The sequence below is a fragment of the Puma concolor genome, chromosome D3 (genome assembly GCF_028749965.1).
Source record: "Puma concolor isolate L17-30 chromosome D3, mPumCon1.1.hap2, whole genome shotgun sequence".
Taxonomy (NCBI): domain Eukaryota; kingdom Metazoa; phylum Chordata; class Mammalia; order Carnivora; family Felidae; genus Puma; species Puma concolor.
Genome location: NC_141678.1, coordinates 16,860,131 through 16,872,591, shown reverse-complemented (window position 1 = coordinate 16,872,591; position 12,461 = coordinate 16,860,131). Strand labels below are relative to the sequence as shown.

The 12,461-nt window shown below is 49.9% G+C and overlaps 1 protein-coding gene across 1 annotated transcript; it reads right to left on the bottom strand.

Annotated features, from left to right (window-relative positions):
• Nucleotides 1-6: 6 nt before the first annotated feature.
• UNC119B (unc-119 lipid binding chaperone B) lies at nucleotides 7-11,747 on the bottom strand. The gene is made up of 5 exons (XM_086681850.1): nucleotides 11,474-11,747; nucleotides 8,937-9,050; nucleotides 6,260-6,374; nucleotides 5,962-6,134; nucleotides 7-3,801 (listed from the first exon to the last, which is right to left on the bottom strand). The coding sequence occupies exons 1-5, from the start codon at nucleotides 11,715-11,717 to the stop codon at nucleotides 3,689-3,691; spliced, it is 759 nt and encodes a 252-aa protein (XP_086537976.1). The 5' UTR covers nucleotides 11,718-11,747; the 3' UTR covers nucleotides 7-3,688.
• Between the last annotated feature and the right edge of the window lie 714 nt (nucleotides 11,748-12,461).

Sequence of the window (12,461 nt, the reverse complement as noted above, 5' to 3'; positions counted from 1 at the left end):
TGCGTGTACTGTGAAAATCTTTTATTACTGTCTCTTGTGACAAAATAACATTTTATACAAATAGGTCACCTAGTTTACTTTGGACACAAAGACAATACAAACTGGAATGAGGATCTTGGGTGAAGGGGAAAGAGGAGGAAGGACAGATCAGGTCATTGATGTTTCTTATATTCTGTGAAAAATAGATTTACAGGGGAAAAAAAATAGACTTTCACAACTTCAATGACTTTACATGATCCTTTGTAAAACAAGGGTAAATCCACCTCCACCAGACCCCTCTTGTGGCGAAGATGTTCTGTAACATGGAATGTGAGTAAGTGATGATTTGACGACCAGGCTCTCACACTGGGGACGGCAGCACCTCTGCACAGGAACCCCTTGCCCCATGCCCTGGCAAGGAAATCTATGCTGGGATTCTGGGGGCAGGCTGTCTCCAGTCCCCAAACCTCACTGACATCGTGGTGACAATAGCCACCAAAAGAAAGTGACTTGACAGAGAAAAAAGAGTGCCCTGGGAGCCTACAGGGGTGGCAGGACACTAAGGCAAGACTCACCTAATTCATCCAGTCCACATAGCCTATGAAATCCATTCCAGAAATGAATGTCCCTTGAAGGCATTCCCCTTGAAGATTCCCCGTCACTGCCATTTCAAGAATCGCTGGTCTACAGTTAGCCCCAGCTTCCCTGAATCACTGGCCCTCTCTGAGAATCAGATGGCCCAAAGGCCGTAAGTGTCTTCAGGGAGTCTGCATGCCCCTGAAAACTGCTTTCTCTGCAAGAGATCTCCGAGCCAACATACCAGGACGGGGAAGCCTACGTTAGCCCACAGCTACTTTAAGTTGTTATTTCTTCCGCGTACTCTTTAGGACAGAATGAAATCAACAGGGATCTTCTTTGGAGAAGCAAGAAGGGCATCTTAGCCCAAAGGCTCCACAGGAAAAGAGAGATACTCTTCCTGGAGATTCCAAGGCAGAGGAACAGGAGCAAGACAGGAGAGGAAGAGGTACAGGCGTCAGGCCCCGTGGCAACAGATGGGCCCGGCGGTCTGCTGGAATGTATTCCTCCGGGAGCTGCCGCTCAGATACCAGCTCTGAACAGAAGGCAGGGTCTCCCCGTGCAGGTCGTTTTCCCCCTCCAATGGTTTGATTACCCCCAAGACAAGTGCTATCAACAGTCCAGATAACTTAATAACATGGCCTCCTGATTCAACTCCTGATTGCTTCAGCTACTTTCAGAGAAAATATGACTTCCAATTCTCTCCCCAGTTCAGGAAAAAAACTTGAATTTGAAACTCACCCTGGTTAACACCCCAGGGTGGTTAACTCTGATTTCCTGAGTAATGAGACATACGAATCCAGACTCCCAGGTACAGAATACCAGACAGACCTTCTGGAGCAGAAGATGGCACAGACTGAGCACATGGCCTCAAAACCGTCCCCAGTGAGACTAAGGCAAGCCAGTGGGGAGGAGAATACAGCACTGTTCAGGCCAGAATGCCTGCCTCCTCTGCCCTCCAGGCAAAGGCTAACACTGCATATAAGAGACAGCCCACGAGTCCACAAGACATGATCTATCCTGGGACACGTTTCCAAGACATACTCAACTGAGCAGAGCTCTGGAAGCTCCAAAAACCACATCCTAGATACTAAGTGAATATCAAATAGTAGAAAATCTCCTGATTAGGCCGCTGTCACATAGAGAAGGGGCGATTCTCAAGCTCAATATGCACACACAAATATGCTAGAGGAGAAACCGAAGGTAAGGAAGCAGTGCTGATGTCTGTCCACAGAGGAGGAGGGAAGGAGGCCAATGCAGCTATCCCCAGCAGCATGTGGGACAGAGCCACACATAAGGCACCTAGATTTGTAGTGGACTCCGGTTCTAAGATTCACCCGGCCTGGCGATGAGTAAGCCGTCTGCAGGGTGCCTGGTCTCTTCCCTCCTCAGCGGTTGGACCCAGTGCCAACACACACAAGTAAGGGTTTTCTCAGTGAGAAAGCTGCCAGCACCTGGCACAGCCCAGATTCTGGCCTGGCACAGAGCACTACTAGGCCAAGGTTCAAGGCCACTCACGCTCTAGAATCCAAACAGGGAGAGACACTGGTTAGTGAATGCACAGGGGCTTTCTGTGGCAAAGCGCTGGCCCTTCCATCCTGGGCCCCGCATGGCTTTTGTCCCAAGCATCTTGGGAGACTGCTCTCCGTCAGTTACTACGATGCTTCACAATGACTATCACCACATACTTGGGCCCTTCCTACTGCTACCTTTCTATCGATGCAAAATCCTGGCCACAGCAACAATCTTATCAGAGGGTCAGCTAAAGCCACCTACAGTCAGACAACCATACGGAGCTGAGGTGGCAAGAGTCTATCCAGTAAGGGCCTGAGGACAAACATAACCCACAAGGATGTGCAAGGAAGGTTTTTTGAGAGCACCCTTCGAGAGCCACCTCAGGCTAGTTCATCCTTTCCAAACAACCAAAAGAACTCCAACTAGCAGTATGAAGGATCAGAATATGCATTAGAGGTCTGACCTGCCAGGATGGTTCCAGAAACTACTTCAGTAGAAAGGCAGACAGGAAAATCCTCCTAAATAAGAAATCTACAGAGTTTCAGACGCAAATCCCCATCAAAGCCAATCCTGCAGGCTCTCCTGTGTTGAAAAATCAAATCCTTCCTTTAAGTAGCTGTTGGTCCGTAACTATATCCAGTCCCAACACGAGCCAGATTAGCCCCAGGAACCTGATTAATACTATCAGAAGTCTAACCACACATCACATATGCTGGGAACACCACTGACATCTTATAAAACCTCTCTGAAAGAAGCCTAGAAATAAAAAAATGAAACAAAAAACACAAAATACGAGGCCTGATGTGGCCTCAAGAGATCCTACTGCTCCGAGAGCAAACACTGCCACATTCTATTTCAGGAGATACTCAAAAGTCAGGAGGCAGGACACGCAGAGCAAGCTCGTCTTTCCTCCAAAGCGGGAACAGAAGGCACTGCCAGGCTGAAACCTTGTCGTATCCCCGGGAGGGCTGGCGGAGGATCCTGGAAGTCAGACAGAGAAGCAGGCCTCTCCACAACATGGACTTTTCAGTTTGGCAGCCCTGCCGGCCACTGGTGCCTCCACCCCTGGCACCCACACACACCCCCTTTTTTTCCAGTTGCTTTCGAACTACGCTCAAACTGAGGTCAGACCGTGCCACCGGCAATACTGCAAGTGAGAGGGCGAGCTGCCTGGAAGAGACCCACCGTTCAGCTTCTCACAGCACCCAGTAACCTATGGAAAAGCCGCTGACTGGCAAGCCGGCTGGCCAGAGCCTCCTTACCCTGACACAGCTGTGCCCGTAGTGGCCCGGGCTCATCAGCACAACCAGCAGGCAGCTATGACTACGTGAAAATAAATTTTCTTTTTTCTCTGGATTCCAGTAGCCTTACCCTAATCCTTCACATTACTATAATACGTCTGCAACCTAAGGGGTAGGGGAAAAGGGAAGAAAAAGTACTGGGGAAGAAAACACAGCACTGCTTGGCACCTCTCTTGGAGCACAGGAAACCACCACCCCAGCCTTGGCTTCCTGGGACCAGGTTCCAGATGTGTGTTGACGAACAGCAGGTTCAACCACCTCCATGTGCCAGGACCTCGGGCCACAGCAAAGCACCTCCCCGTCCACTCCCACAGCGGTCACTGGCCTCCATTATAGGCATAATCGGCCTTGTTGTGCATTATCAGCTTGTTGTCAACAAAGTAGAAGCTGTCAGAACGGGTCTCATAGGGATTTTCAATCATCAGACGAACTGCAGGTCAGAGAAAGGGAAAAAGCAAAGACTTACACGTGAGTCTGCCCCACAGAATTGGTGGGGGAAAACTTAGTATCCCCTCTAGGGGCACCTGGGTGGCTCAGCTGATAAGCATCAGACTTCAGCTCAGGTCATGATCTCACAGTTTGTGAGTTCGAGCCCTGTTCAAGCCCTGCATCAGGTTCTCTGCCGTCAGCACAAAGCCCATTTTGAATCCTCTGTTCCCCCCATCTCTGCCCCTTCCCCACTCTCTCCCCCTTCCCCACTCTCTCTCTAAAAAAAATAAAAATAAAAAAAAAAAAACCTCTTTAAAAATTAAAATTAGTGCCCCCTCTAAAATTCATAGTCCAGCCCTCCAGAACATGTGCGTATACTGTTAGAGTAATGAGGTCAGAACAGAGGGGGCCAGGCTTAGAGAGCTGGAGAGGACCAAAGAGGCCCCCAACTTAAACATGATACCCACTTCAACACAAGGATGCAATCCTCTCTCTGACATGGCACTCCTTGAGCATCTCGAGCCTGGACTCGTACTCGGAACCCCAGGAAAACAGGATTACCCTTTGCCGAACATGGACTACTGCACATTGTTTATTCAGTACTTCTGGTCTGTTCCCCACCTCTAGACATTCTGGTCCAAATTCCAAAAGCTGTGCCTCACTGGGCCCACTTCCCATAGGCACTCCTGACAACCAAAGGAATCCTAGGTATACATGAGTGAGGGGTGACAAAGGGCAAGGAGCCTTTTCCGGGGATGGCTCAGGGTATTAACTCGCAAAAGATTCAGCAAAAGGTCTGCTTGTCTTGGGATCCAGATTTAAATCTCATTTGTCCAGGCAGCTGCCCAGGCCTCTTTAACCATTCTGGAAAGTCAAGATAATTAACAGTCACTACCTCTGATCAGTTCTGAGTTAACGATCACAAGCTATTTTGGTTCCTCTGGAGGAAACACTCTCGTTTACCACAGGTCTCAAAAGATGAAACTGACTGTTGAAAGTCCTTTGGACCCACCTAGGCCAAAGTTACTTGGTTCATATCCAGAATATTGACCGCCACACTCTTTTAGCTTATGTGTTTTCAAGAAGAAAAGTTCTACCACCTTGGGTAAAAACTTGTACTACTATGCATAATCTTTCCTTGCAAGTATCTACATATCCTGGCACAGCTTGGGGAGCGGGTTTAAAACCAGGACCAGATGCTGTCATAAACAGCCCACCCCAGGCAGCAATCCTCATTTTACCTAAAAGCAGCACTGCCATGTGAGTGAAGAACATTCTGGCTTTCAGAATACAACAATTTTAAGGACATGGGATTCTGAGAAAACCAGTCAGTATATGCAGATCCTTCCCTACAACTCAGCCAAACCCCCACACTATTCACAGGCTCCCGCTCATATTCTCAATGTTCTGGAGCCATTTTCCCTGGTTACTAACAGATAATGCCAGCCTGAGAGAGCTCCACCAGAGTCATGGGAACTGATAAAGGCTGCTCTTCCCCTGTCCACCTCTTCCCCTGCCTCGGCTCCTCCCTCTGGTGCCTCCCCAGCTTTTCTTCCACAGGACTACAGGATTACTCTTCCTAAGACGTGACTTCCATCCGGCCATTCCTTCTGTTCCAAACCCTGTAAGACCTCCCTATTTCCTGTGGCTCTATTCTGACAGTTTATCTACGCAACCTCTACTTGCAGGGAATGGGAAAGACGAGGCCCCCAGACCTCTGATTCTATTGAGTCCCCAGCTTAGCTTCTCCCTCTAAGGAGAAAGGGGAGGGCAAAGAAGGAGCGCCGAGCAGAAGCCAATGACTAGCACACAGTGGAAAAGCAAGCCTAACGGAGGCTCGGAGAGGCGCTCCGGCTAACCCTAGTCCCAGAAATCATCACGGCCCTCTCTTCCTCTTCCTCAGTCACCCCCTTTCCCTGCAGCAGGCACCCAAAGCAGATGTCCTGCATTATTAAAACCTCTGATGCTCCCATACAGGCAGAATTTGAAACCCTAGACAGGAGCACTAGGAAATGAGAAGCCTGAGGTCAAATGCCCGGAGAGGCATCATGTCACTACCTCCCTCCTCTGCCAGATGAGGGTGTTGGACCAGATAGACTCCAAAGTTTGTTCCTTCTAGTCCTAAGAATTTAGGACGGGGAAGAAGTCAGGGGATACATACTGACATCCTCAGAAAGCTGGGGAAACTCATAGATATGTTCACAAGTGTTTCTACTGCTGGGGATGCAGAAGCCGAAATCAAAGTCAAAGTTTTTCAGCAAGCGTTCCCGGAAATAGTGCCGCTCGATCATCCGGAAGTTTGACACAGGTTTGTCTCCCACTGTGAACTCCACTCTGCAAAATAAATCTCTGTGAGCCCTACTTTGCCTCCTCCCTTCTTTAAAGCCAACCCAGAACCCAACCAAGAACATTCTTTGTGGACAAACGAGTGTTCTCCCTCCAGAAATACTGGTACTCACGTAGCTCCGACTGTGCGGAGGCGGAGAAATGCCGGTGTGAACTGATAGCGGACAAAACGTCCCGCGCTGATATCCACATCTCCACCTTCCTCCTCCTCCTCCTCCTCCTCTTGGTCTGAAAGAGCACAAGGAATCCTGAGCGTACTGTCTCAGCGCCACCAAACAACACAATCAATTAACAGCACTAACACCAACGGCAGGATGGCTGATATTTACTGGGCACTTGCTACATAGCAGGCCCTGCGCTGATCATTTCACAGAATCCTCCCAACCCTGTGGAGAGTCATCATTATCTCCATCTTATTGATAAGGATGCAGAAGCCCAGAGTGGTTAAGCAGCAAGTTCAAATTTCCCCAAACAATACACGGAGGGAACAGGGATTTGAACCCAGGTCCATCTGACTTGAAGCTTGTTCTTATAAACATTAAGCTATTTACCTTTTATGTAGTTGAGTGGCTTGGGACGTATCCTAAGAGTGAAGCTTGAAACACAGGCTGGGTACTAGGTCCCTGGCATGGTCTATATTATACATAGTTATCAGGTCGCAGTGCTAGCTGCTAACCAAAAGAACATGCCTACGAAGGTTGAAAATAGGCAAAAGGCGAGTTCAGAGAACACAAAACTTTCTGACAGGCAGCAAAGACAAGCTCCAAGACATAATCTTGTCATTTAAATGGAAGACATGGGCCTACAGCCTTGTAACGCCTATCCCAGGCCATGCCAAATCAGACACTGACAACCTGGGAAACAGTGAGGTAGGTAAGCAATAAGCCAACATGCTGGACCTGACTGAGGGTGAGTCTAGTCCATTCCTGAGCCCAGGAAATGGAAGTTTTGTAAAATGAATCAGAGAACCATTTTAATGTGAACAAGGAGATAGTTCCCACTAGTAGCCATCCAGTATCCCACAAAAAAATGTTCTCCAGGTATTGGCTGAATGTGGGTGCAACTTCTGTCTTTTTTAACCCCAAACGTCCCTCTGCCTATCACAAGCCCAAGAGCAAATGGGGAACCAGACGGAGCAGGCGTTCAGAGCCAGAGACTCTAGAGCCCTCACTCCAACAATGTGATTCAGAGAGAATCAGACCAAATCTCAGGGATTCAAACTCATCAGAACAAGTGTAGTAGGAGGGTACTGATTCAGTGTGAGCATATTCTAAGTGAATCAAGATCCTTACAGGTAAAGACTGGAGAAGTTGAAAATCAAGGTGTCTTTTTTTTTTATAAATTTTTTTTTTCTTAACATTTATTTATTTTTGAGACAGAGAGAGACACAACATGAACAGGGGAGGATCAGAGAGAGAGGGAGACACAGAATGTGAAACAGGCTCCAGGCTCTGAGCTGTCAGCACAGAGCCCGACGCGGGGCTCGAACTCACGGACCGTGAGATCATGACCTGAACCGAAGTTGGACGCTCAACCGACTGAGCCACCCAGGCGCCCCAAAAATCAAGGTGTCTTTACAAGTTCTGTAGCCTCCCTGTTTGAGACAGTTCAGTTTTGTACTGAAATGACTACTCTGGGCCCAGCCTAGTCCAAGTCCACACATCTGAAATGGCCATGGGGTCCTCAAAACATCCAAAGTACTGGGACATTTCGCGTAGGGACGTGAGTACCACAGACCCAGGAGGCTGCCTGGCCCTGATCCTCCCAATACCAGCTAAGTATCCACAAGCTGGAGCCTTCAGGTGCCTTGGTCAGCACTAGATTATGAGAGCATGAAGGATGCCAGGTGGGGTGAGAAGACCAGGGCTCTAGCCTTGCCTGTGCAATGAACCTGAGCCGAGACCTTCTCAGGAAAGCCCTTCGACCTGTCTGGGCTACTAACACCTGCCTTACCAAATTTACAGGCTCTTTCTGAGTAGCAAATCATATGAGAAGAGTTTTGCAAAAAGAATTCTTGATTCAGACCTCAGTGGATACTGCAGTCATCTGTGCTGGTGTTCCAGTAACTAACTCCAGGAGGTGCTCCGTCTCCAGTGATGAGCTCCAAAGACTTTGATGTGGCCTGGCTAGCCAGAGAGGAACCACCCTGGAGCTGCGTGCACTACAACACAGGAAGCATCTATTCAAGGCTAATTTAAGGAATCCCAAGTAGGTGAGTTCATGGGTCTGGGCTTTCTGTTCCTCCAGAAAATGGTGGAGATTAACATCCAAACTAGGCCTTACAAGAAAATAGAAGGCACTGTTGAAAGGAAAGCGAGCGAGAAGACAGGTGAGCCTGGAATGGGACCCCCAGCATGACCCTTCCAGTGTCCCCAGGACACACGGCTCAGGTGAGCTTTCTTCATTGTACTTTTAATTCCAAGGCTTCCTTTCCTAAACAGAGGCAACATGGTAAGAGGAATGAGCACAGGACCGTGGGAAAGTCACTTGGAAATTCTGAGACTCAGTTTCCTTATCTGGAAAATGGGAGTAATAGCTCCTCACAGAGATGTGAGGATCACATGACCTGATGTAAACAGAAACATGTGGGACACAGCACCCAGCACAGAGCAGATACTCGGCAAACATCAGTCTCTTAGCGCAGCTGCAAACCAGGGCACCTGGCAGCCCAAGCTTCAGGAGGAGGCAAGGAAGTGGACACGCTGGAGTCCATGCCACAGGATGCAATGGTACACACAAATTCGAGCCTCAAGGACCCTTTGAAGTGACTGCTACAGTACTGAGGCCTACCTGAAACACAAGGTTTGGCAATCTCAAAAAGCACCGTCCCTGTCTCCAAATCTCGAATTTTGAAGCGGGTGAAATCAATACTGTAGATGTTATCTTCAGGTTTACATAAATAATCTGAAATGAGAGACAGAGAGAGAGAGACACCAATGCTGTTAAATAATCATCCAAAACTACCATTCATTTCTTCCTCAAGTTTTGAAGCAAACTCAGGTTTTTTTCTTACACAACTCACTTAAAATACACTCAAAAACTTCCCCTTACGTTAAAAGCAAATGTTGCAGGAAGAGAATAAGGGGATCAAAGAAAGAAAAAAAAAGAGCATGGATTTGGTTTGCATGAAAGATTACTGTAACACTTTAAGAAACAGGGATAGTATAAGGGGATTCCTTTGGAAACCCCTTGAATATCACAACAGGACAGAATTTTTTTTAGAAATCCACTTAAAAACATTCATGCTAATCTAATGGCTAATGTAGTACTTGTTTGCCAGCCATTAGTATCACAAAGCAGAGAGCAGCAAACTTTTTCTGCAAAGTGCCAGATCATAAATAATTTAGACTCTGGGGCCACACTGTCTCTATCACAACCACTCAACTCTTGTCACTGTAGCGCAAAAGCAGCCACAGACAACACACAAATGAATGAGCATAGCTGTAGTCCAATAAAAGTATTTACAGATACTGAAATACGAATTGCATGGAACCATGTGGGGCAAGACTTCTCCCCCTCCCCCGCTGAACTATTTAAAACTGTAAAAACCATTCTCAGCTTGTGGGCTGTACCAAATCAGGCAGTGGGCCACATCTACACAGGTGACAGGACAGACTGGCTGGTGAGGGTACTGGGCCAAAGTAACGTGGAACCTCTGACAACCTGAGCAGCTGGTCAATACAGTACTGATCAGAGAAAACTTTGCTGATTTCTTTCTACGATGACTCCTGACCGCATGATGGCAAACTGAAGAGCTCCTGATTACTTCCTAAATCTGAAAAAGACTGAGGAAGGTTCTGCACCTTTAGAGGGTACTCCATACACAACTGAACGGGACAGGCTAACAAAATCCAGAGGTCACCAAGCTCTGACCTGTGGCTTTCTCCAGTAGGCTGCTGACATGAATTTGAGCCACAGCACCAATCCCAAGCCCCTACACAGGACCTCTGCCCACCAAGAACACTGCTTAGGGCCAGGCATTACAACAGCCTGATTCCCCCTTGGTATGAGGAGAAAGTAGGAGGTTAGAAGGCTCAGGTGATGAGCACTTCTATACATTCAGGGCCCCGAATGAAAACTGGGTCAGAACTGAAGAGCAAGACCTACTAAAGATATACTCAGGCATGCAACGGACAGGCCCGACTCAAACAGTGATGGCAAATGGGGACATGGAAATATCCAGAATCAGGTTAAACCTCTTAAGAGATGGGAATTCCTTTTCATACTGGCTGGACCAAGGCCAACCGCCTGAACTCCCGTCCCCACATCACTGGAACTGCCACCAGCTCCCTGAGTACACCCGAGCGGCCCCAGGCTGACAGCTAAAGCCGTTCAGCAGAGGACACTGTGGCAGCCTTAGGTCCGCGGCGGGAGTGCGGGTGCTGCAGGGTTAGAAGTGTGGAGGGCAGCAGGGTCTAACAAGGTGACTGCAAACCCTGGGGAAGAAATAGCAAGACAAAGGGCATCAGGTCAGGGCTCGGCTTGGAAGAGAACAGAGAAAGGAAGGAGAACCAGGACAGGGGGGTGGGCAATATGTTTCTTCCCACCCGTACCTACATCCATGAAAAGGTGTAGTAGAATGGTTGCAGGACACATTCCCAGTTCACTAGAACACGTGTCAAGAGCAGGAGTCACATTTTGGATCGTGTACATAAAACTGAAACTTTATCAACATACTTTTTAATGTGGCTGTTTAAAATCTGCATGAAATGCCACTGTTTGAGGAAGGAAGAACGCCCCTGCACACAAAGGGACAAGGCTTGGGACCAAAAGAGGTAGGGCGGTCAAGCCAGGCTGGAGAGGGGGGCTGTCAAGGGCCGGGGTGCAGAAAGGCGGAGGAAGAAGGTAGGGGTCTGGGCAGGCAGACGCTGCAGAAGCTGGAAGTGGGCAGGATGAGGGAGCCTGGCTCGGCAGGAACTTCACTGATACCTGTGGGTCTTCCAGGATGAGGGGGCAGCAGTCCCACTTACCAGGGTCAAGAGGATCCAGTTAAGCTTAAGGGGGGCTCCCTACCCACACAGATCCAGCTGAGGAGGAGAACGGCCGGCCTGGAGGCCCAGCTGCGGCCGGCCCAGGAGAAGCCTGGCGTGGCTGGACGCAGGGGAACGCAGTCAAGCTCAAAGAGAACCCCTTCCCAACCTAGGCTAGTTGAGGGTGGGAGGCGCAGAGCTCGCCCGGCGGAGTGGCCGGCGGCGCGGCCTGGCCGACCGAGGGAGCCACAGGGTGGACCCCCGGGCCGGTCGGGCGGCGAGCGGCCGGCTCCGCTGAAGGCGACAAGGGGCCCGGGGCCCAGCGCGAGGGCAGGGCGCGGCCGAGCGGGCACTCACTCTCGGTGACCCGGCTGAGGCGCAGGACGTGCTCGGGCCGGATGGTGTCCAGAGCCAGCAGCTCCTGCTCCGTGACCGCCGCCCCGATGCCGTCCTCTGTCGCGTGGGGGGGCGCCTGCCGCCGCGCCTTGAGTCGGTTCAGGACACCGCCGCCTGCCTTCTTCTTCTCCTCTTTGCCGGCCACCAGCGCCCCCGGCCCAGCCGCTGACCCCGCGGTCGCAGCCTTCGGGTTCGACCCGCTCATCGCTCCGCCGCCAAGATGGCCGCCGCCTCCGCAGCGCCGTAACTATGGAGAGCGGGGGCGGGGCCCGGGGTGGCACCTGGGGAGGGGTGGGGTGGGGCGGGGGCGGGGGCGGGGCCTGCGGGTCAGCGGCCGGCTGCCGTCTCGCCTGCTTGGGCCCAGCCAGGTGGTAAGCCACGAGGGTGGCTGGGGTGCCAACCCCCCAGACTCTCCATCAGGTCCCCAAAGTCACCTCACCTCAAATGTCTTTAAAATATTTCATACAGTCAAATGACTTTCTGTCATATAAACTGTAGACAAGGCATCTTGAGAGAGTTTTTTAATCTGTAGCACAGAAGTTAAAAGTGCTTGCCTTGCAAAAGCACCTTTCCAGATTACAGTTTCTAAATCCTACTGTGCCAGGCTTTGGGCTCGACCTTGTGCTAGACTACAGGGAATGTAAGAATATGAATGAGGACTGGGATTGGGTCCACCTTACTCACTATTGTATTCTGGCAGTCCAGCTAATGCCTGACACAGTAGGTGCTCAATAATAAGTGAGTGAGTGAAGGAATGCTCCACTATGAAGGAGCTTCCCCTTTGCTGGGACAGACTGTGAAATACATAATTCATTATGTGGCCCTTCCTCTTGACCAACCCAGTAAGTATGAATGAACTCAAAGAGGAGCCAGATGGCCAACTGCTCTAAAAAGAGGTAGAGCAAAGATGCTACCGGAACACACAAGAGTGGTCTGGCCAATCGGGAAG

Bases quoted from the DNA above. Each gene is read 5' to 3' on its own strand.
- UNC119B (XM_086681850.1), bottom strand. From the start codon at position 11,717: ATGAGCGGGTCGAACCCGAAGGCTGCGACCGCGGGGTCAGCGGCTGGG. The intron at 9,051-11,473 runs GTGAGTGCCCGC...CTCTCATTTCAG, and splicing joins CCTCAGCCGGGTCACCGAGA to ATTATTTATGTAAACCTGAA. The intron at 3,802-5,961 runs GTATGTATCCCC...TCTGACCTGCAG, and splicing joins CCAGCTTTCTGAGGATGTCA to TTCGTCTGATGATTGAAAAT.